Raw genomic sequence first — 26,416 nt, forward strand, 5'->3', positions numbered from 1 at the left:
TGGCAATATTTAGACATTTCAATATCATAAAGCATGCAATCTTAACTGCCGTTATCATTCTTTTCTGCCTAGAATGCTTTGCAGCTAGCTGAAGCAAGATGTTTTTAGATGATGTTATGTATCTTGCTTTAAATACACATAGAGAAGTGAAAAAAACAATACATACAAAAAGCCCTCAAACTTAACATACTGATTTAAATTCTGTCTCTTGCCTACTTCTTGTTCAAAATTTTTGATAAACAGCTGAAAAATTATTTATTTACCTTGTGACTCAGGTGTCTTAATCTGAGAAGATTCACATTTCTGTCTCCGTCGCTGCTTTTCATCTTCCCATATAGCTTGCAAACCAGGGTTCCTGCCAATTTGGGCTGAAATACACAATAATACATGAGGGGAAGTCTGCCCATGTGACAGAAAGCATTCTTCCCCCCAATCAGATTCTGACACTCTTCTTCATCTCTTTTACCATTCTAACCTGTTATTTTTTTTAATTGAAATTCTTGTCTTACTCTAGGATCCAGTGTTATGAAAAAATAAGGTATAACTTTGTTTTCTAGATCTCCTCTTTGTTTTCTAGACCTTTGGCTTTTGCTGGTCTTCTCATCATGTATGCATATTTATGTATAGATGTATGTATGTATACATAGATACTTGATGTTGATATTTCAGCTACTCTCCTTATAGGTCAGAAAACTTGTTATGCATTAGCAGAAATCTTTTTCTATTGCTCTGACAATAGGCTATTCTTATAATCTGTTTTCTTCCACAGTTCATTCAATTTTTACCTTTTCCTAAACTTTATAAATTTGTAGATCAACAATTCACAAACCTTGAAATCTGGATTATGGTCTAACTAAGCTGAGCCTTAGAAAAAAACCAATATAGTCCTTGTCCTAAAACATTTTACATGGATAGTTATTGACACTTCACCTTCAATATCCAGTTGATTTAAAATGTCAGCAGCTACTGCATCCACCTCCAATTCACAGGTACTTTGTGGCTCAACACCTTTCAACATTAAAGAGCTGTGACAATATAAATACCACAGGTTAGTTTATCAATATGTTGAGTTTGAAACATGCATCATCACTGTTATCTAACTGGACTAACAGCTAAAATACTTCATGGGGAATGGGAGTGAAGATCTGAATACAGAATTATCAGTTCTCACCCTCTTCTACAAGTCCTTAAATTAACTGTCACATCCAAATATAAGTGGATAAGAAATTTGCGTCTTCAACTTAAAGGGGTTAGATTTTTGTGTGGAGAATAGAAAAAAAAGCAGTAAACAACACTAAATACTATAGCAATCAAAACAATGTTCTCCTTCTCCAATACCATCTGCATTTGCATGATCTTGTGCCCAGAAAACACACTGGCAAGAATTTTTCTCTCTCATTCACATTTCAGAGCAATACAAAACAGTTTAACATTTCCAACTAAGGAAACTGAAGCAAAAATCAGTTTATTTCTCAGATTATTTTTGTTTCTTTAGGAGGTTTAGGGGTAGCATGATGAATATAAACAGGGTATTAACATCCCGAACATGAGCAGAACTAAGGATAACCGGCTTGGCAAAGACTAAAAATACTAGAAAGAGATTCAAGCTTCTTGTATAATGATCTGATCATCTTCCTGTTGTGCCTTTTCAGATCTGTTAAGTCAGTGGCCTTCCACCTGTTGCTGTCAGTGAACTAACTTTAAGGAGTCCATGGAGAAAGCTAAGAAAGAGAAACCTTCCCTCCCAGATTTATGTAGGAGTCTGTTTAACCTTGCCAAATTTTTTAGGGAAACACAGACAATCCCCTCAAAGCTCCCCATGGTTAAAATATGCTATTCAATTAGAATAGGCTACTGTTCAGGACTCGTGCTCTAGGTCAATTAACGGGTGACTTACAACATCTACTTGTATTCCTACATTCCCTGACATACACAGAGACTCAAAACAGCATAGAAGATATAATTCATTAATATTTTCAATGCTCTCTAGAAGCTTTGAACAAAAAACACCATAGTGCAAGGAGGTGGTAGATGATGTAATTCAAAGCTGGATACCCCTGACACCTTCTCTGGAAATTAAGTATTTATCTAGAAATACCAAATCTGAAAGAAATGTAAAATTAAACTGCTTTGTTTATGTTTTAAGAGCAAAAATCCAATGACTTCTCAGAAAACATCAGAGAAATCAAACACAAAAATATTCTGGATTTCTAAAAGGCTTTAGGGCATCATATTTATCAAGAGACAAGACAATAAGCAAAGAAAACAAACAAACAAACAAACAAGACTGTCTCCTTCACCACATTCTCAAACTGTAATGTTCTAGAAAAGAAAATAATATTTACTTTTAAACTCTTGTTGCAGAGGTCTATGGTACCAACTGTCAGCAAACTACAGATGACATGAAGTTAGGCCTGAAGGTAGTTCAGACATGTAATCTTAAAAAAAATTGTGATGTTGTGCTTTGTGGCTGCACTAATACAGTAAATACATTTTTCATTCTGTATGTAAATGTATGTTTCACTTGGTTACATCAAAAGAAGGCAGAGCAGCATATTTCTTTATTCTAAGCATCCAGAAGTTGTCTGGCAAAAGTTGTGAAGCACTTACATAGAATTCATTAAAAACTGTAAGATGCTATGCATTGTGATTACTAATACCTCCAGTCACCATTACTGTTTCAGAGTTACTGTGAGAACTAAGAGAGCATATCACAGAACTCCTGGATCAGAGTAGCTCAGTGTTTCAGCAGAAGTAGATTGCCCAGACTCTAATGCACACTTGAAGGTCAACCCACTGCCATCACTTCCCTCCCTTCTCAGTCACACCAACAGCTGAGAAACAAGTCGACAATATGATAGAAATGCATAAATTTCATGTCACGCACTTTGGGTGCCTGCATTCAAACCATTCAAAGAGAGCCTGCCTGCATGGCAGGCGACAGGAACTGCAGGCAAGCTGAAACCTGCATTTTCATCACATAATTAGAAAGAACTGCAAGATGATGGGGAAACAGGAATGAGGGAGGAGACTGCAAAAACACTGTCTGCTCCCTTTGTGAAATCAAAGTTTTCCTGAGAACAAGTGAACAGGGACCAAAAAACATGGGAGTAATTGATTTCAAAAAGTTCCTGATTTTAATCCTTTGATTTGCCAAATAAGACATAAATGAGCAGAAAACTGGTCAAGATCTGTCTTTGACTTGTTTGGTAGATACAACAGCAAAGCTCTGAGCTTTCTACTTTCACTAATTTCCTCTTTAAAAAGACTCCAATCTAAAGAAAAAAAAAAGGAAAGGGGGGACGTGAGGAGGGGAAATCGAGGGGGGAGAGAACTGAAGGGCGAAAGAAAAAAGAAGAAAAAAAGAGAGAAAGAAAATTCTTGAGAAGTTGATGACAAAATATATTTTTAGTGTTAGCGATCCATTTCTGAAGAGTTTGATGAGTAAACCTATTAACTGAGACCTACCTATTAACTGAGACATTTGCATTTTCTCTGACAACAAGACAGTTTTCTATTCTTTTCCATTTAACTAGTCAAAAAAACATGTCTTGGTTTTCCACACACTCATCAAGAGTGTGGCCAGTGACTTGTCTTGGGAACTGATCAATATCACAAACAGAATTGGCCAAGAGCTTTCCAAACAATCAGATTTCTCATTTATAATATTTAGAGACTCTAATATGAAATTATCCTATAAAACAACACTAAATGCAACATTGTTGATTTCAAAACAAACTGGTAGTTGTCACTATAACTTGCATCTTTTTCCATAATAACATTAATCTTGACGCATGTTCTTTGTCCGCAGTTCACCAAGGTTCAAGTGACTTGGGCAATTAGAAGCAGAAAAGCTTATTTTGCCCCAGCTCTAAATCAAACAGATATAAGCAGTCTTTCTGTCAAAAACTACAGCATTCCAATTAAGATGGCACACCATTCACATTAAAAACACTGAGCTAACAAGAGACCTTTTTTGAATCAAATGTAAGATTTATCATCATAATTCTCATTAACATTTTCAGGATTAAGGCAGGGCTGGCAGTTAAAACTGCATACTCCAAAGACTAATGTGTAGGCTAATAAAGACAACTGACACATACAGTAAGAGTTTCATAAGACTTGAAAAACGTCTTCTCAATACAACTGGGTTATTAACTTGGCATTTAACATCCTTGTCAAGGTGAGTTGGTAGACACTTGCACTAATAGAAGTCAAGGCAGTAGCAACATGAGCTTCTGCAACATGCAGGTAAGCCACAAAGGCCATGGACCTATTTGCTCCTGCTTCAGAAAAAATCTCAAAGGGCACATAATAGCAGACTAGCTTTAACTGGCCTGTCTAACATCTTAATTTACTCTGATTAAAACAAAAATATCAAAGGGAGAGGAAGGACTAAAAACTGTCCTGAAGTAGTTATTTAACAGGATTATGCGCTTCTTTGAGAACTACTTGATGTGAGTACTGTCAATAGCTTGGTCAGGTGTTAGTTTTGCTGGTTTTGCTCACTCCAAACAAGCATGCACAACGCATCAGGAAAATACATGAAGAACTTATATCTCTCACTGTCCCAGATCAAGCCACATTTCCTGAGCAGACACAATGCTGCAATTAACAAGTGAGAGGACTGCATAAAGAAGTCAGACATGCCCAGTCTCCTAGCAGCAGTTAGTTGAAAGTATGAACTACTTCAGATCATTAGCAGTTCTTATGTCTGGGAAGATACTCAGAAGTGGTCTGTTGGACACAGATTGCCCTATACAACGGACTAACAACGTGCTCACATCGCATGCATCAGTTTTACAAAGAAAAAGATAGTTTTACGTAATGTCAAAACTATGATTTCAGAATGTCTGTATAAGAACAAGGTTAGAAAACAAGACTTAGCAAGTTCCAGCCAAAGCTTTTCACTGGCTTCATTTTTTTCTAAGTTTCATTTTGTAAAAGATAACATACAATGATTCACAAGGTACAACTGGTAATACTGCAGTGTTAAGTGGGATGAATGGAAGCAACCTGGCTGCAGGAGAACAAAAGTTTACTCTCCTAAGAAGTAAGATAAATCAGGGTTGCCCCACACTGAGCTGCCATGGCAACTAGGCTACTTCAGATACTCACATCAATTCATTTAAAATTACCTTTTCTGTCTGCACACTATGCTGAAAAACTGCAACACAAATCCATCACACCTTTGTAGAAAAAGCTCCAAATAAATTATTTTGAGAACAGAGAGAATGGTTCTTATTTTTGAAGAAAGTAAAAGTTTGTTGGCACCATCCACTGGCATAATAATAATGATGTAGAATGAAAACTGTGCTCAAAGAAAACACCAAGGTTTGGTTCCTCAGATGGTAAGGCAATGAATTAAAGCAACAGTGGGCAAATATTTTTTAAAAGTGCCAACTACATACAGATAGATAGATTAAAGTTTTAAAAAACCTTGAAGAATGGACATCAAGGTCAGTATCAAAATTCACCAACATTAATGACAGCATAGGGAAACAAGTTCTGTGATAACTACATCTCAGGTACTTATAATGGTAAAACTGAGGATAGTAGGTAAAAACAATTAACCTCACAGAGTCTGAAAGGTGTCAGGCAACTACACTGACAAGGACTCAAAAATTTCGACATAGTTTTCCATATTCCATTAATGGAAGCAAAAATGTCTTTGTTTGCCTGATGTTCCAGTGACTTGAATAATGCACACATTTTATTAAAAATCAAATGGGTAAATCAAAACATGTACATCCTGGTAAGCGAGAAAAGCAATTATGACAGCCACAAACCTAGGAGAAATCTGTAACGTTACATAACTGCCAGACTGTGCAACAGTGTTATTTGTCAGATCTCTCCATTTCCATATAAATTAGCATTCAATAGCAAGTCTAGGGTGTAAAAGAAGAAAGTTTCTCAAAAGCATTCTACCGGTTATTCTGGCTTTAATACATCATGTCCAACTGGTAGACTTGACTAGCAGATTACTCCAAGTCTGATGTTTACCAGAAAGTTTTCTCACTGGAACTCATGAAAATGTTTCATCATTTATTATCAGGTACCTAAGGGATAACATAAATGTGTCTTGGGAAGAACTCCTCTTGTCAAAACTGTTGGATAACATTTGCTATCTAACACCTGTTGCCAGGCTCAGGTGACTACTGCCTATTTTAAGGTGGGCTTTGTATGTTCCAGTCTGATAACACTGGCAAGTATCATACCTAAAAACCTTGTAACATGAGCGATTCCTGGGCACTAGGTGCTGTGGCCATTTGTCTGCATTATAATGGACTCACTCTAGAATTAGATTAAAAGAACTCTCCCTGGATTAACACAGTATGCTAATTATAGCAGCAAGTTAGTAATTTAGAGATTTGCCAGAAGCAAGACAGGAGATGGCTGGGTTAAATACTGTTCTGGAGAAGTGGCAGAGTAGCAAGGCACTAAGTAGTACTGAAGAGTGAAGTGAATTCAGTCACCAAGAAACTTTGGCATAGCTCTCAAACACCAGTACCAAGCATAGCTCTCAGACACCAGTAATAAGTCGTGTCCCTCAGCATTCTGTATTGGGACCAGTACTGTTTAATATCTTCATCAGTGACATAGATGGTAGGATCGAGTTGCACCCTCAGCAAGTTTGCAGATGACACCAAGCTGAGTGATGCAGTTGACACACCTGAGGGAAGAGATGCCATACAGAGGGACCTGGACAAGTTCCAGAAGTGGAGCCATGGGAACCTCATGAGGTTCAACAAGGCTAAGTGCAAGGTCCTGCACCTGTGTTGGGGCAACCCCTGGTATCAATACAGGCTGGGGGATGAAGGGATTGAGAGCAGACCTGCGGAGAAGGACTTGAGAGTACTGGTGGGCGAGAGATTGGACATGAGCCCATGATGTGCACTTGCAGCCCAGAAGGCAAATCGTATCTTGGGCTGCATCAAAAGGAGTGTGGCCAACAGGTCGAGGGAGGTGATTCTGCCCTTCTACTCCACTCTGGTGAGACCCCACCTGGAGTCCTGCATCCAGCTCTGGAGCCCTCAGCCCAAAACAAACATGGAGGTCCCTTCCAATTCCTAACATTCTGTGATTCTGTGATTCTACTCTGCTCTGGTGGACCACACCTGGAGTCCTGCATCCAGCTCTGGAGCCCTCAGTACAGGAAAGACATGGATGTGTTGGAGAGGGGCCAGAGGAGGCCCCCAAGATGATGAGAGGGCTGAACACCTCTCCTATGAGGACAGGCTGAGAGAACTGGGGCTGTTCAGCCTGGAAAAGAGAAGGCTCTGGGGAGACTTTATTGTGGCTTTTCAGTACTTAAAAGGGGTTTATAAGAAAGATGGGGAGAAACTTTTTAGCAGGGCCTTTTGCAATAGGACAAGGGGTAATGGTTTTAAACTGAAAGAGAGGATATTCAGGCTAGACATGAGCAAGAAATTTTTTACAATGAGGGTGGTGAAACACTGGCCCAGGTTGACCAGAGAGGTGGTAGATGCCCCATCCCTGGAGACATTCAAGGCCAGGCTGGGCAGGGCTCTGAGCAACCTGATCTAGTTGAAGATGTCCCTGCTCATCGCAGGGAGGTTGGACTAGATGACCTCTGAAGGTCCCTTCCAATCCAAATTATTCTAGGATTCTGTGAATTTTTTTTTTTTTTTTTTAAATAAGGAACCACCACTGGCATTTACTCATGGAAAATGCTCCTAATGTTACATACATTACTTCTGAATAATATTTTGCATATTACCTACTAGGCAACCAACATCGTATTTCAACTGCTTAATATACTGTACTCCAAAGTCAAGAAATACCAAATCACTGGCACTGTTTGGTTAAACCGGAGAATTTGTCAGCTGCCACTTGCAGCAAGGACTTGACAGATATATGTTGGACTATCTCTAAAATTTTTTCTTGACATACATAAACCCAAGTATAATGAGTCTAAACAGACAGCCCAATCACTAAGAATAAAAGGCAGCTCTAGAAATTTTGCCGTCAACATTTGGCTATCTTTTCCCTTTTTGCTTTTTCTTGAAAGAAAAACTAAAGTGTACAGGCAAAAGTAAGGAAAGATTTACAAGATTTTCATATCTGATATAAAGAACAAGCAAAATCTTAGAAGTTCAGCACTGACACATAAGAGAAACTCCAAATGCTGCTGGAAATAGCAGTAAAACGGTAAAATACAGTAAGCAACAATTTTCTGCTGCACAATTCACAAAACAATTAAGCATCTCAACTTGAACTCAAGAAGACTGGGTAACAAAGTGAGAGAACTATGCTGGTATTGCACATGTAACTAGAAATCATTATAGCTGCTGATCTAGCTACACACAGAATGTTTGCAATATAGAATATACTTACAAACAGTATGGAAAAAAATGAGTCACAATCATTCTAGGAAATAGTTAAAGGTTTCCTTGGATAGATATCTCATGCACTATCTGGGCCAGATTTACCCTCGGCAAGATTTGTCATGACAGTTATGGCTCCATTAAACCAACATATGCAAATTTTCAGAACTTTAAAAGAAATAAAGTAGGAAGGCAATCTGAAAGTGGGACAAATGGCAATATGGGTTTGATTACAAGAACACAGTTTTAAGTTGATGCCTTCCATAAATCGCCCAGAAAAAATTGTAACAGGTAATAATTTTGTGTAGATATAGAACAGAGTAACATCAGGAACAGAAAAGAGTTTAGGTCTCTTACTTTGCAGTGGCATGTACATCCTACAGCACGTGTAAGACACTCATGCTAGAACATCTTTAATAACATAACTCATTTTCTAGACAAATAAATGTTTGATGCTGTACAAAATGGGAAACAATTTCAGTTGAAGGTGATGTAAATTAGTCCCTAAATTATTAAAGCATTTTAAGAGCTGGCCAAAAGTGAAATTTCTATTGGTTATAGAAAAAAGACTGAGGGTTGCTACAGAATTCATAGAACTGAATATAGATCAGTTTCTGGGACTGAGTTTGCTTCACGTCTCATTAATAATGTTGGCAGGAAATGCAGGAGTGTACTAATGAAATATTTTGATAGGGCAAGCTGGTAGACATACTGGATACATAACCAGAACATAGAATCATAAAACAAAAGCAGGATAACTTAGAAGTAGAATAATAGAAACAGGATGAAATTTAAAAATGGGATGCAAGACCCTATATGAACTTAAAAGGGATTCAAAATGGAAGATTATCAGGGATAAAAAAAGAAGAGGAGAAACATCTTGTACTAATAAATCCTAAAATGTTTAATAGACAAAGTGACAGGATAAATGAGACTGTAAAGTGTAACAGGGAGAGAACTACCAGTACCATTGCATATGGTGCCAGAGAGGATTTGTTTGGTATACTATGTAGTATTCAGGCTTTACATTCAAGAAAGAAGTTCCTGCTGGCAGAAGTACAGAGAACAAATGCAGGGAAATGGACGGGCTTAGTATTTGTCCCACTCCCACTAACATCCCACTGCTGGAATGTGTGTGAGAGCAGGAGAAAAACTGGCACAAGTGAGGTGTTGCACCCCTGGTCAGATACACTAAAGTGTGGAAGGAGGAGAAAAGAAGGTTTGTGGATACAGGCATGAAGGTAAGTGCCTGCAGGTCTCCTCCCTCCCTTGGTTTGACAGCCAGGAAGTGCTAGTTTGCTTTCTTTTTATCTGGTTTCTCCAGATCTGTGTAAAGTAACATCAGATAGCCCTGGTCTAACTTAATATCTAATCCTCTAAAGGTCAAGTAACTTGGTTTACATAACCTAGCCAAATAAAGGTTGAAATGGAATGAAGAACAGGAGAAGAAATAGCCCAAGAACAACTGGATATGAACTGACCACAAGTAAAATCATGACAACCATCACAGGAATATTGCTTCAAAACTTCCTTAAGGTAAGAGTAGGAGAAACAGAAAAACAGATGCTACCTTGCACAAGCTCAAGTTTTTGCAGTATGGTTTCAGACAGGCACTTTCAGCCGGGGAAGTGAATGCTCTGAGTAGCAGTGTGGCATATTAAACCTGATAAGCTTTTCAGAGAAAAATGAGAGGAACTACCCAAAGACTGAGAAGACTAGTAGATGAGAGAGTATTTAGAGAACCTGTCAAGTGTTAGAAAGTAGCTCAAAGAATAAACTTTCTATTGGTGAACTATACAAATTGATGTAGCACTAGATACTGTTTGCTTCTCCCTCTCCCCCGGCCCCAAAAACCCCAACATCACAGGCATATTTATTTTCTTATAGACGTACAGCTATTATAAATTACAAGCTGCAGACTATGAAATGTCTAGAAAAAAAGTAAGAACATGGGAGATGGACATGAAAATGCTGAGATTCTGAGGTAGCTACTATCTGAAATGGGTAAGTTGGAATACTCTGACAGCACACTATTCATGGTACTTAAGGGTGATTATAAAAATAGAATCTATGAACTAATGTGTAAGTATTCTCTATAACTATGAAACTTGCTCAGCTTCTCATGAGAAGTCATCAGCTAGAAACACATATTCCAAGAACCAGATAGCTGAATTTCCACATATATTCCTATTACCAATATTAGTTAGATTTTTACAACTCTATACCAGAAAGTATCAATCGCCAAAACTATACACCTTTTTTTTTTTTTTAACACATATAAAACATATGAGGGTCCCTTAGATGAGAGACTGGAATCCTGTAGTACATGCAAATTGATGTATATAGGAAAATACAGCATACATAAAAAAAAAAATTGGCATGCTGACCTCGGTATTTCATCTTCTTCCCATTCAATGAAAGACGCATTGTTTGAATTTTCTGGCAAATGAATTCTATGATGTTTACTTACACCTGATGTATCACCTAGAAAACAAAAAGTAATATGAGATATTAATTCATTTATGGGGTAATATTTTTTACACATATAATTATATAAATGTATTTATTATTTAATATTACCAGTCCAAATGCTCCTGAAGAATAAATAGCACTGCATATCATCTTCAGAAAGTAGCTATACTGCCATTTAAATTATTTAACTTTCTTTCTAACATGTAGATACATATAAAAAGAAAAATACATTCTCAACACACTGACATTATTAGAATTACATTTGTTGTGTTCTAGTCATAACCTAAATTCAATATTTTTCTATTTATGCAAGTTTCAAAGTAAATCACATAGAATCTGATGTATACTTCAGAATTCCCAAGTGTCTGCATCCTTGGGTCATATCCCAATGCGAATTAGAAGCCAAAGGAAATACTAAATTCTACTTCACACTTCTCCTCTTTCTAATCTGTGAGCTGAAAGAGAATACACAATATATTCAGATGCAGTGGTAGTATAAGTTAAGTGGAAACCTGCAATGAAGGCAGATGTTGCCTGACCTACAAATAAAGATAACACTGTGCAAGTTTTCTTGGAGGTCTCAATAAGAAGAAGCATGCTCCAAAGTCATGCTGGAGAAGTCCTCTCTGAAGGTTTATTACCTCCTTTGTGGTCTCCACCTGAACCTTCACTCTTCAGAGGAAAGAAATACCATATACACAGGATGCAGCATAAGAAAAAAACCAAAACCTTAAGAATGGAGTTGTGGGGAGGTGAAATGGGAGAAGATCTTAAAAATTACCCAGTCTCCAACTTCCATGTGAAAGACCAACTTGAAGTCACTCAGATATGTTGGTGTCACACACTAGCAGGTTTTTATGTATTAACCTTTCAGTGACAACAAACATTTTTGCATTTTTTAAAGATATAGTAAATGAACAACTCAATTGTTAAGAGGCCTTCAATAAATAACTATTAGAACATGCATTTTTATCCTATAATTTTAAAGTAAGTTTCATAACAAAGTCTTGCAAAAGTGAATTCCACCACTTGGAACAGCAGAGATAGGGATATTTCATGTAGCAAAAAGCCCTGAATAACATAGTTACTACAGGAGCAACAAGGAAATATCATGCCCAAAGTGCCTTAGAACCTACAAATACAAGCAACTCAAATCCAGCAGGCTTCATTAAATGTTTCAGACCAACCTTACTGCACTCAGACTAATTTCTGCAAACCCTGCCCCTACATCAGACACAGCACACAGAATCTAAACTCACACAGGAAATGTGGCACTCAAGTGTAGTGAAAAGATAGCTTGTTTTCATGCAGGAACTAGCTCACATTCAGACACACCTGCACTAAGATGGTCTATGCACCATGATGTCAAAGCAGGTGATTCCAGAAAGACAACATAAAATAACTGGTCCCATTTGCACAGACCCAGTTCAAACCTAGCATAGTTTAGTGTCCGCGCTGTTCAAAAAGGATGATTTGCCTCTGGGCAGAGCTGGTCCAGGAAAAAAACACAGCCATGTTTTTACTGTGTAGTGTATCAGCTAATTCTCTGTATTAAAATGCAAGCTGACTATGCACAGAAACATCTCGTTATTTTGACAAAATGGGACTGAATAGATATACATTTTAAAGGAAAATATATCACAACAGCTATGCAAGATTATAGACCAACTGGTAAAATATATGCTATTTTGAAAAGTCATATATATTTCAAATACCACACTAGAACAGTTCAGTGTATCACCCCCTTTCTTATTCCCTATGAACCCTACTTTCAAATACTTCTAAAAACTGAGGCTCAAATTCCTGTATCTGGTTTTTTTCAGTAAAGTTACTCACTGGGATAGAGATTTAAGGACACTCAATGCTCCCTTTTTCTTGACATGAAGATCTTTAAGGACAGCAGCAGTGACAAATCAAGGTCTTTCAGAGTCATACTACATCACATTCAACTACTACTGAAAACTGAAGTTTCATAATAGTATTAGAGGCATGTGGTGCACAAATGAATTCGCAGTCTTCTTCCTCACTAGCTAAAAGAGAAGAACTTGAAAGAAAAAACTCCTGCATCCTCCGGATAGAAGCTGATAAAGGCAGAGTGTTCCTGCTACTACAAATTTGCCTGCTGACGTCTCGCAGCCTTCAAAACAGTCCACTCATCTCAGTGAGAAAAATGCCACTGGAAACAGGCTCCTAGGACTGCTCACTTACATTTAGAAACAGACCTATTATTGAGTTTTTTATTCCTTGCCAGACCAATTTTTGTATCATGATCTGCAGGGGAAAAAAAGTGTTTGCTGCACACCTTTAGTCAAAGGCTTTCACTGCCATCTGAGAAACAATGTTCAACTTGGCCTGCACAGCACAAACGACACAATTGAAATGAATGCATGCCCCCAAGACACAGAAGCTGTGGAACAAGGCAGGCGTGTCAGTTGTAAGCAGCAGCTGTGCCTTCTACCCCACTCTGACGGGTCTGAGCTTAGAAAGGATGGCGCTTCTCAGGGCTGCTGTGCAAGGACTGGCCTCCTGCCAGCCTTGCCTCTGTAAGGTTGTACCAGGAACAAAACATTTGCCGCTCAGCTGCTGTGCTGGGAATAGTAGATCGTGATCCTGTGCCTGGGGACTGCAACAGACTGAGGCAGGCTGCTTATCCATGTGTGATGTGGAGCCACTCAAAGCTGTATGAATCTTGCCAGGAGCACTGCTGCCATTATCTGACCTAGCCAGGACAAGGTAGTCTGCTATTTTCTTGCTTTCATCCAGTTGGACTCTCCCCTATCAGACTAGTTAAAGTCACACTATCACAGAATGTTAGGGATTAGAAGGGACCTCGAAAGATCACCTAGTCCAATCCCCCCGACGGAGCAGGAATACCTAGATGAGGTTACACAGGAAGGTATCCAGGCAGGTTTTTTAATGTCTCCATAGAAGGAGACTCCACAACCTCCCTGGGCAGCCTGTTCCAGTGCTCTGTTACCCTCACTGAGAATAAGTTTCTTCTCATATTTATGTGGAACCTCCTGTGTTCCAGTTTGTACCCATTGCCCCTTGTCCTACCATTGGTTGCCACTGAGAAGAGCCTGGCTCCATCCTCCTGATGCTCACCCTTTACCTATTTATAAATATTAATGAGGTCACCCCCCAGTCTCCTCATCTCCAAGCTAAAGAGACCCAGCTCCCCCAGCCTTTCCTCATTCTCAGCCTATGCTCCTCTTTCACCCTCTTCTTCCCATTCAAGACCTAGGTCTCTCATCCTTAAATAAATGATGGAGTATATATATATATCCTATATCTTTCATCTATTTCCTGAAAGAGAGAGGGAAAAGAGCTATGGAGAAAGAATGGGAGCAACTATTCAATACAATCACATTGCATGCCTCCAGAAGGCCACTTTGGATGTTGGGAAGATATATTTCCTCAGGACTAAAGATCCTGAAGATACTCTGTTCGTGGCTGAGCTTTTGTCTTCCTACATTCTGGACACCAATAAAAAGTGTGGTCTATTGTTGAGTACGAAAATAGTATTTTTCTTTAGAAAAATCAGTCATGGAACCTCAATGCACTAATCTATTGCAGTCTGACTCTATATGCATGAAAATAATGGGAAAATGTTAAAAGTCAGCATGATTCTTAATTGCTGGGTTTTTTGCAGAAAGATACTTAACCATTCTTTTCAAGTCTTGCTTTAGCTGTAGGAACAATTATGATTTAAGTAAACAATACTTATTTTTCTAAATATTACTTACCAAAGACATTATGGCTTTCCTACTGCTATCTACCCCTCTATAGTGAAGCATTTAGATAACTCTTGCCCAACTTCATTTTTATGTGTGTACACTCAAAATCCCAAACTGATTTTTTTAAAAATGAAAATGTAAAATACCTCTTTTGCTCAGATATTTGTATTTCAAATTTCACTCTAGAGCAAATGACCTTAGGACAAACACAAGTGTTTTAATAAAAAATGCTATTTGTCAGCAGAGCATAATGACTAGCCATATTTTTGTAAAGATACTACTGCAGCAAAAAAATGAGTTACAAGTGATATATGGATCAAAACAGATGTCAAAAAATTAAATCAATGGTATTAGTATGCCATCTTTCACATAAATTCTTCAACTAAATATCAACTATTTTTCATCTTCTAATTTGAAAAGAGGTGTGATCATTTCATTAAAATGGTCACAACTGCACTGCTGACAGAACACGTTTCTTGATACATAGCATCTCATTTCAGAAAGCAGACTCTTCCTCAATCCTCATACACAGGTACAAAAAGGAAAAATGACAGAAAGCTACATATGGACATTGTTTTCACACAGAAACCCAATTACAGGGAAACAATGCATGATACCTGTTCAGCCAAAAACCATGGCAAAAGTCTGACAGCTAGTAACATTTTGTTCAAAATGGTAATTTTCAGCCTTCACAACAGTTATTCGGTCTTGAGAAACGAACACCTTACTTTTTCTCCTTGCCTTTCGGAATTTGACAGCAGCCAGGTTAATTAAATTCATTCCATATAAGTTGTAGTCTATAAAGAGTTGAAGGAGGTAGGGAATATGGGCTTCATGAGGCTGGTAAGATTTGTTCATTATGGCTCCACCTTGCAGAAGCTCACATACTCTAAAATTAAAGACAATTAGGACAGAAAACAAAAATAATTCCAGTACAACAATACTGATATTTGATTTTATCAAAATACTCAAACTTCTTAAATTTTGCCTTAGCTATATTTTTAACTTAAGAATTTTGTTTTCACAATAAAACACCCACAGAAATGACCTCTACTAATAATGATTCAGTATTTCGTTGTTAATTACAAAGGAGCTATGAATCCTCCAGCTTGAAAAAAAAAGTCCCAAAAAACATCATACTATTTACTATTCCTGAAACTGATCCAAAGCCACTATAGTCCATGGAAATCTTTCTACAGAGTAACTATGGCAGTTGTATGTCTACACACCAGTAATATCTTTGAAAGTCTCTCTCGTTCTTCTTAACACATATATAAGTCGCGTATGGTTTTAAAGCTACATACCATATACACAGAAGCAGTATTTTAACAACTTCCTAGAAGCATGACAAATCTGCTCTTTTCAACATCTACACATTAAAAAATAACTGCAGGTATTTGGATAATTATAAATTGGTGCGATAAATTTATATCAAAGCAACAGGATACATCTACGAATCAAAGAAAAGCACTGAGCATTTCTAAATGCAACAAACTGAGTTCAAAGTTTTGTACGGAAAAATTAAAGCAATAATTTAAGTGAAGTGTCAGTCCTTATTTGGATAGGAATAATTCAAACATGAGAAGCTCCAAAGTTCAAAACAATTGTCATGTCATACATGTATATAGATTAGACTGACATAAATTTAACATAATGCAAAATTTTACTAGTCTAGAACAAAAATTAGACAAACCTATCTTATAATCATGTATTAGATCTTCTTTAAAAAAAGTTGTGAAAGGTAATACAAAACACTCAAGGGATTTCAGTTCATGCTTGAGAAATAATTTGTCCTTATTTATTCCTGAATTTGCTGCAACTATGTGACAGTAAGATTGAGATAAATTGTGCTTTCATTTAACAGAACATTACTCTATTGAGAAACAGGGAAACGGTCTAATAACAAAAACTATCCTGTTTTACAAGTATATTTTAATTTTAATCATGGGTGCTGGAATTTAAAAACCTTAAAACTACCAAAATCCACTTCATAATATATGAAAGTTTACTACATTGTTCCCCTGTCTTCTGTAAGAGTTACAGAAAAAGTAACCTGATGCACAGTTGTTCAAGGATTACAGTTAATGCAAGACAACTAAAGGCAGGTATATTTTGGCTCTGCTTTCCTAATATGCTACTGCTCTAAAAAGATTATTGGTTTGCTTTTATTTTGTTAAGATGTAGGTGAATCTTGCTTCCAAATTACCTTTTTAATACAAGATACAAGGAAATTAGCCAGAACTTCCTATAACCATATCCTTACCTTTTTACCATAGCAGGATTGTAAAGGTAAATCTTCATAAACTGTCTCTCCTTTTCATGGTAACCATAAAAAGGCCTGGGGAGGAAGATGTAAAAGGAAGATGATAGCCTGTTATGCTGTGGCATTTATTTAACCACATTTTACTAGAGTCTTAAAATCCTGGGGAAACAAACAAACAAACAAAACCACAACAAACAAACAAACACAAAACCATAAGATGAACTGCATATCCAGGAGAATGAAAATTCCCACGTGTCACACCAAAGGGGAGCACCTACATTACTGTATAAGAAAGATAAAAGTAACAGGCCCTATGCATGTCTAAGTATCTAAGAAAAATATAATTAGAAGGAACTTCCGGCTTTAACATTGTTTCTCGCTTTCCCCACATGTAAACACATTGATGACACACCATAATAATAGTACTTTTAATAAATTTATTAGTGCTGCACTGCATTAAAAACAGCATTCAGCCTTTTTGATAAATGCTGTAACAAAGTCGTTAAGGACATCAATTCTGCAGATGAGGTGTAAATGAATAAATACTGGCTGTGTAATATAAATAACTGAACAATCAGAACAGCTTAAAAGAATGAATAGCTGCCTCTTTTCAGTGATTACTAATAATCTCATACACTAAATGAGGCATGAATCTTGAAGAAAATAGGATTTGAGAATGCAATTAAAGAATACATAGGATAATGAATATGTCAAGACTAAACTGAGGCTGAACAGGCAGCATTAATTCTGGTATTACTTGACTGAATTATCAACTTTTCAACATCTAGAATTCTAATCTAATCTAACATGCTTGTAAAACAGCATGTTAAGGAAACAGGCCATAACTCAACACAGTCTACAGTTTGCAGTAATCACAACGATAGTCAACAGAAATTCAGGAAAGCATAAATTTAAACGTTACCTCTACAAAATAATATAAAATCTCTTTACTAAAATACTATAAAAAAAAGTAACTAGGATACTTACCTGCTAAATCTAAAAAATTCAGTAGTAAGAGCGATTTCAATCCCAAATTAAATAAAAACTCAGCAGAAGTGCACAACTACAGCTATTCTTAGTATGGTTAAATATGCACACACTTAATATCTCCAAAAACTAAACTGCACTGTTTAAAAAAAAAAAAAATTTAAACTGAGCTAAGTTGAAACAACAAGCATAAAGCTGTTAAGCTGAAAAGAAGATCGGATCTTGTATAATGAATCAATCTCTTTCTTATAGAGACAGTATAAACCTTATGACAGTTATAATATGACTCCATGTGCTGTAGGCATATAAACTAAAAGCTACTTTTTTTAAAGTCAGCACTCACATGGCAAGTGATCCTTACTCTCATTGACATGGCAGCAGGGAGAGCCAGATATACAACACTTTGAAGGTTAGCTATGAGCACCTACTTTAACTTCACAATGCACAAGGACAGCATATTTCACATCTTCTAAATCATGGACCTCTACTTTATTTGGAAGCTAATGTAACAAAAAACTTATGTTAAACTTACGTAATAAAGATGTTTGGTAAATCATCATAACAATTTTTCTAATGTAGAAGAAGTAAAATAATCTCCAAGATTTAAAGAAAAATACAGGTTTCTCACACTATAATATCTATGAGCAGAATCTGACTCAGGTCAGAACAGAAGAAAACAAGTACATTTGCGTGACTATGCAAACATGTCTATCTACACAGGTAAAGATGAAAGTGTATTACAGTTTCTGATAGGCACTTCCCATTAGCCTCTTACACAAGCAAAATACATGAAACACTCTTTCCTATGCTTCTTCGAGGCAATGAGCATCTGACTTTCTGTAAGGACTGTTTTGAAACTCTAAGGCAAGAGACATGAAAAAGAGGCAGGTCTTCCTCATCTGTCTGTTGTTTTCTCACTGCTTTGAAGAAAGATTGTCTTCAGCAGTTCACTCTGCCCAGCTTTCACTCTTGAAATGAACAGCTGTACTATAATTCACATAGTTCTCACAAAAAGAAATAAGAAATTTGGTGGTTACCTTCCTTCTTACCACAAAAAACACATCAGAAAGTTCTGATAAATGTTAAAAGAAATTATTGCAGCCACTTCACTGGTAATATCAGGAGGATACTGTGATAACTGGCTGGGAACAGAAAGATTATCTTCCTAACCTTAACAGTTAGAAAGAATATATTTCAAAAATTCATGAAAAAAGTAGGTACAAGATAGTGCTGCACAATTCTGAAAACTAGCATTTACATTGTTTTCAAGACAAAAGAGTCAATGCATGTATAGACTATGTTCTTCCAGGACAGTTTCCTATTATTCACACATATTTTTCAGTCCTTGGTTATGCAAGTTAAATAAAAATTGACTAAGATAATCCTTAAAATGCTAACCTTCAGTAACAGTATATAGTTCCAGGAGCAGTAGAAAGCTACACCAAAAAAAACCCACGACAGCTTGACAGATAAGTAAATTAATGTTTAAGAGCCTCCACTTTGTGGCCTGTGCTACTGGGAGAATCAGATGGATAAACACGACCTGACAGTCTCTGTGATGTGCTTCCTAAAGAGGCCATCTTATAGGAACAAAGAAAAGGAGACGTAAAGTTAGGCTCCTGCAACACATACCTGGTCATAGGGAACCTAGAATAACCCAGACAGGTTAGAAAGTGCTACTGTAATAAAGTGCTGCTGTAATAGCAAATACAGAAAAATCTAAAAGGAACAGATTTAGAACCATGATAGACATTAGAATCCAAGTTTAGGAAAAATGTCTGTGTCTAGTGTTTGGAAGAAAACCTGTTGATTACATTAAAGTCAAAGCAAGTGAGAAGAGTTATTTAGTAGTATAAGCCTGTACGAAGACACACATGGGGGAAAACAGAAAAGCACTGCAGTCACTCAAGTCCAGAGTAAGTGCTTCTACATAGCACAACTGCAAAAAACATTTCAAAACAAATAACCAAAAATCCTAACAGGTCATACTTACATTCCAGATACTAATGACACTTTGAAAACATGCTGAATAGTAGAAGATGGATTGCCTAAAGCCACATTAAGTGCTCTGTCAATGCTGAATGCCACTTGACGAAGATAGTGTTCCGGATGCTGTCCAAAACCATCATATGGTACATAGAGGTAAGGAAAGATACCATGTAAGTGGAGACAAGTCTTCTGACCTAAAAAGAAAAGGTATACATTTATTTTCTGAAGACTTCATCTTTTTATTCTTTTAAGTAGTCCCTAAGTTTGAATTTTTTCAGGTTATTTTCAGGTTCTGCAGACAGGATAAATTTATGAAACACTATCAGGTGTATTTCAAATAAAAGGCACCAATTTAGACCAGTTCTCACATTTGATTCATTGACAAAAGCAATAGAGAACAGACGAGGTTACATGACACACACAGTGGCAAATTCTGCTGTTATACAAGTGTAATCCTAACAATTTTCTTTGCAGTAATAACATACTCTCAGAGAACAATTTTGCATACTGACTCAGTGTTGGATGGTTAACGGTTTCTCAGCCTTTGTGAAAATTTTGCAGTATCAAAATTCTTCCCATTCCTCATTGGAATGAGCATACAACCTCTCAGAAATTAAGAAGAACATCCAGAGCATCTATGAGGCCATTCAGTATTCTAGTTATTAAGGCATAATTTGGGATAGGAAAAAAAAAAAAAGGTGATTCTCAACTTTTAACATCTGTGGATCTGTGAGACACCTCTACTGCATATGCAGGTCTACAGCCTTCCAATAATATGCTTATGCTTAAAGCATTAGCTTTCATGAGTCTGTAACAACACCATGATGAAAGAACACACCATAAAAACCATTGTGCTAGACCACAGCTCAAGCTTCTACTTCAGACAAAGCAGTACATTGATGTGGACCCAAAAATTCCCAAATGTAGCATGTTATTTAGGGGGCTATTCTCAACTGTAATGAGTATTCTCTGTTCTTTCCTCACCACAATACAACAGAGCATGCAGTCACTACTGAAACTAAAATCAGATCCTGCTTGACATTCTTCCAGCCCCAAAAAATCATTCATGCCTTCCCACCGGTCAATGAAAAAGTTTCACAGAAAAATACTATAAGCACATTTCAAAGATTTACCCCCACCACACTGTAATGATAGGCAACGTTTATCATCTTGCATTATGTTTGGATAAAGTCTCTGCATGAAGATAGCAAAACAGTATCTAAAGGCAGTGCTTTCATCAACTAGGAGGTAAATATTAAAAGACAAAGTGGCAGCACAACTTCACTAATCCACAAGACTAATGAAAAGACTTCCAAAAGTCTATTATTTCAAACTGAGATTACTTCTCAGCAGGCTGACCTTGCCTGAACTACTAACACTCATTCATACCCACATCAGTGCACCATTGGCCACCTAGTGAAGACAGCTGTAAGTCCATTAAAGCACAGGAAGAATGGAGCTTCTGAATCAGGAGTGCTTACAAATTTTTATAGCTGTGAAATGCATGCCTTCAAATACCACAGGCAGCATAGCATTTTTTTTTTTTACTGGGAGTCATATGTTTTGTTCTTTCTTCAGATATTTATCAGACCTTCACGTAATGTCTAGAATTGGAAGAAACTGCACAAAGGATGGTAGTTTAACTTTCTTAATTTCACCTGAAGAAGGTCCTAGTTTTAGCAATCTCAAAAAAAAAAAAAAAAAAAATCACACAATCACAGAATGGTTGGGGTTGGAAGGGACCTCTGGAGATCAACTACAAGTTCATTTTCCAATTCTCCTCTAAGTCACCTCCATCAAGTCTCTTCAGCAATGTTTACACACAACCTATACTCAAATTCATAACTCATCATCTATGATGAATTCTGCCCATGCTTTTAAACTGTTTCAGAATAAATTTCTTATTTATGTATTATGTACTTCAATTGATACCACACTAAGAAAAAGGGGAACGAAAGAAAGAGAAACTATGAACTAAAGGGTTTTTTTCAATGGCAAAATAAAGGGTAGTAACAGCTTTGTATACCAGGAACCTTCTGTACCCCTAATGTGGGAAAAGTAATTTATTAGCAGCATGTGAACTGAGGGATTATCAATCTGTGTAATGATAGTAGATCATTTGCTTTCTGTACTGAGTCACCAACAACTCTGAGTGTTTACTCATGGTCATACTTAAGACTGACTTTGAAATAAAGGATTTCCCCACCTTGATATAATTAAAAGAAAATTAACGGTTGTTTAAACCTCTATAGTTGCCTTTTTTTTTTTTTTTTTGAGTGTCATAGTGGTTGTTTTTTTTTTTTTAAATGTATGTCAGGATCACGTTCAGAGAGAAATTAAAATTAATTACTACATACCATTTGTCTGAATGCCTACTGAAGTTTTAAAAAAGCAAACAAACCAATCCATCTCAAACTAATTTTCATCTCCGAGCTGCAAGCTAAGAATTTCTGGCAAATATATAGGTCTGTTCCTCTAAGAATTTTATAAACTCAGATGCTTGCTACCTACAACTTGTCAGTGAGAATCAGTTCTGTGCTTACATTTGTTTTTTACACTAATAGCTATGAACTCTTCATCTTTTTGATAACACTTAAAAAAATATCTTTGCTTTAATGTTTGCCCAGCTATTCTGAGTTATAGTTAATTTACATTTCCCCAGAAAACAAGATTACACAGCACCAGAATAAACAGAAACAGGACAATCTAAACTTAGTGTACTTAAATTCAGGTTCCTTTCAAGTTATACAAGACAATTAATAATGGTTTTCTAACTAGCACCTGATTACACAAGTTAATTAAATTTTTTAAAAAACAATAAATCCATTTCTACGGCAGCTATTTAACAGTTCTTGCTGAACTGAAATGCCATTTTATTGTTGAACAAAAAAAAAGAGAACATGTACAAAGAAAGCTTCCTTCTATTTCTTTCTGTCCTCTTTCCCTGCATTCCCCTTTATGTACAAAAAAACCCATGAAAAACACTATAGCTTTCAAATGAATAAAGAGTCAAATTACTTCCTAACTCTGGGGAAATATTATAAGACATATGTACTGAGCTGCTTTTCATTTTGATTCTGCCAAGAAAGGAAACAAGCACTGGTGATCTAAGACTCCTATTAGGCCAGCAGCTGTCAAGTTACATGGGTTTATACAGCTACTCACTCTGACCCTTGTTAATATTGACTCATTTACCACCCCGCTAATGTTAAGAACAGAATCATTTGCTTCCATCATTAAAGTAAAAACAAGAAAATGCACCAAATGTCATGGTGTTGAGTCTGAAGTTTATACTCCAGTAAGAGCAACCATGGTTTGCACTAAGCCATTACAAATTCTAATGGATTCTTTCCAATAGAGCCACAAGCAGAAAACAGATCTACCCACTGAGGATCTTGGGCCACACAGACTCAACAATTCACATAAATTTAAAAATTGGCTTGGGATAAGGCTATGAAGTCTTATGCTTTAAATGTGTCAATCTTATGTTTCCATTTCTTTTCAGAGATACAGACAGAACCAAGTTTGTACCACTAGAGCAGTAGTGACCAGCAGATGTTATTTTTTCATCTATTCATCTGTTTATTTGCATCTGTATAATAAATGGAAGTGGTGCTTGACAGGAGATTCTGCAGAAAAGTCATACAGTTTATACAGTCACTCTCCTCAGAATCTCCCAACGCAAAACTGGGTGCCTGTGATTCACGGAGTTTTCAGATGGGACAGGCCACTAAAATGTTTCATGTTGTGGCCTCATCACAGACTGCTGCACATGTGCATCACAACCATTTTGTATACAAGCAGTACATATATTCTCTCTATTAACAAATGAATAATGTGTACATAAAGGCTAGGGCTAGTGCTGATAATAGGTAATCAGCCAGGAAGAGGCTGCTGCCCAAACAATTTCTCTAGCCCACACTCTCTTAAATAATGGGGTCTGCACTGGTTGAATTATCTGCAAGTCACAGATCAGGCATCCCCATAAATAAAGCTGAGGCTTCTTGTCTTTTTCTGGCACTGAATGAAGTAACACAAAAAGTGCTGGTATAACAAAGGAAACTGGCAATACACACAAAACCTTGAAACATTATGAGATACCCAACTAGCAAACTTGCTATTCTCTCGAAAAGAAGAAACTGCAAGCTGAATATCAATATAGAGGAATAGCCAGAATAATAAAGAATCAATACTTCAGAAATAATATAAATGCAATATTTTCAGATAGTAACAAAAGTGAGCCCACCCCCCAAACCCATACTTAGAAAAGCAAGTGGCATAAATGTTACTGAAATATTAAAACCAAATATAGCTTTTTGCATACTTGAAACCCACATGAGAGAGATTAAGAAAGCCAGGCTGCTGTCTTTTTTGAAGATGGTTACCATATGCATTACTTGTAGGAACTCATACCAACCATAATCTTTAAGCTACTGTATCATTAAAATATTAGAAGAAAAATCTGTAGCACCTCTAAGACAGACAACTCCAATACAATTAGTAGAGAACTGAAAACAGTATGATAAAGGAATAAAAGTTGATCAACAACTACTCACGAAGTTGCAAGAACTGACATCTTATGGCCACCAGAATGCTCAGCCATACAGGATGATCCAGTACAGATAAGACTGAGATGCACTCTATACAGAATCATAGAATGGTTGAGGTTGAAAGGGACCTCTGGAAGTCATCTGATCCAGCCCCCCACCCAAGCATATGAACACCTAATTTCACAGTATAACAAGCTAGAGAATCTGAGGATTATTATTCAAGTGTCTTCACTCAGTGCTTTTTCACCATTTCAAAAAATTGATTTTGTTTTAAACTTCTAAAAATTTATTTCAGCTGAGAACAATTGGACAAATTTCTGTACAAAATAAAAAAGTGAAAATTATTAATAAGGAACATTACTCTATTGTTCAGTTCAGGAATAAACTTTGCGAGAAAGTTAGCCAAAGAGCACCTAAGGATTCACCATAGCTAGTGCATGAAAATTTGTGTATGTGTTCAAGGAGGAGAAGAAAGAAGTCCATCTGTTCTGGATGTAATTCCACACATGTGACTACCCAATGTCTCATATTCCAGCAATTGGAGAGCTCATGTAGATACCATTTCCAGTTATCTCCTCCAGAAGACTTCCACTCTGATGGGAGAATTGTCTGAACGAGCACGTAGTTGATCCTATACCAATGCAGTTTATAGCCTAGAATATAAAGTACACTGGAATCTACTGAGCCTATACTGAGGTCAAGGCACCCCAAAGAAACCTCACACTAGGTTCCAGGATCTGCTCTACCTACAAATAGCCAAACCCAACATTTTAACATTAGACTGATCATATCACAAGGCTACAGACAGAGCTGTACAGACCTGAATTTGTACAACTACGGACAGGAATGCAAGATTTCTACAGTAAGAATAGGAACCTGACTCCACAGCTCAGGGGCGTTTCAGCCTCAGTATTGTTTATGCATTAGATAAGATGATTCTAAAATATGAAATCCCTGCATCTGAGATTTCTAATTATGAATGAGAGAATGTCTTGCAGTTGTTATACAGTTTTACTAACTTTTATAAATGACACTCAAAGCCCTTGAGCTCCTATCCTGTAATTCTTAATTTAGGAACTGACTAGAGAACCTTCACAAACTGCAGTCAATACTGGAAACATTCTGAATAGATAAGCTCATTTAGTATTTAGAAAACCCAATCTAGATAAATTTGACTTCAGAAAACACTTCAATGCTGATCTACATGCAGACATTTTGCTGTGGTATTTCTGCCACAGAACAAGCTGATCCCATTATAAGAAGCTAAGCAGGGTCACAGCTAACAACTACGCAGAATACACTCTATATGTAAATAAACAACCAGTTTTGTTTAAGCTCTCCCTAAAACTTATTTTAATTGATGAATTATAATCCATTTCTCCCAGCCCACTGTAAAACACAATGGGGTGGGAGTAAAAAGAAGAATGAAGGAGCACTTAAATACCCGGCAAAATCTCATGATTTTAGGAAAATTCTGGCTGGACATTAAAAAATAAAAGGATGCAGATTATGGAGGACAAAGGGTTTTTCTACACTTGCCATCTATTAGAAGTACTTTAACTGCAGGTTTGTAAAGTGGCAGGACTAATTAAAAGTGGCTAGTAGAAGAATGCGTGCAAAGACATCAAGCGTGTCACTATAGGAGGCAGAAAAGGCTAGACAGTCATAAGGGATTTCCTTCCTTTAACAGCAATAGTAAAGCAAAGTCATTACAAGTGGAAAGACATGACACTACCATCTTCAAAAGATTAATAGCTGTTTTCAAAAAACTGTTGAACCATCTAGATTTAAAAAAATTGAAAACCACTGTGCATAATGACTACAGAGAGTGGGAAAAGTAACAATCCTGTTAGAAAAAAAAAAATCTAAAAATTAAATTTTTAAATGGGATAAATATTACAACCCAATTTCAAAATTATTTATTTCTTGCAATAAAAGTTACCACACCACAGGCAATCTCACCCTTTTTCCAGGGGAGAGCAACATCAAGTTGGGACAGGAGTACTTACTCTATGTTGATAGGAAGGCACAACTTGGGCACCTTCTGCACGGTTTAGATGGTGCTTTAAG

General features: G+C 36.8%; 1 protein-coding gene across 2 annotated transcripts in view; it reads right to left on the minus strand.

Moving 5' to 3' along the window:
* The window catches only part of REV3L (REV3 like, DNA directed polymerase zeta catalytic subunit), a 118,086-nt gene that overhangs the window by 52,190 nt on the left and 39,480 nt on the right, over positions 1-26,416 (minus strand). For both annotated transcript variants that reach the window (XM_080341223.1, XM_080341224.1), the window contains exons 2-7: positions 19,801-19,990; positions 16,821-16,895; positions 15,286-15,446; positions 10,736-10,832; positions 931-1,025; positions 264-368 (exon numbers count right to left, since the gene is read on the minus strand). In XM_080341223.1, the coding sequence (XP_080197349.1) occupies positions 264-368; positions 931-1,025; positions 10,736-10,832; positions 15,286-15,446; positions 16,821-16,895; positions 19,801-19,990 (723 nt within the window). The remainder of the gene's footprint in view (positions 1-263; positions 369-930; positions 1,026-10,735; positions 10,833-15,285; positions 15,447-16,820; positions 16,896-19,800; positions 19,991-26,416) is intronic.

This window comes from Nesoenas mayeri, assembly GCF_963082525.1.
Source record: "Nesoenas mayeri genome assembly, chromosome: 3".
NCBI lineage: Eukaryota > Metazoa > Chordata > Aves > Columbiformes > Columbidae > Nesoenas > Nesoenas mayeri.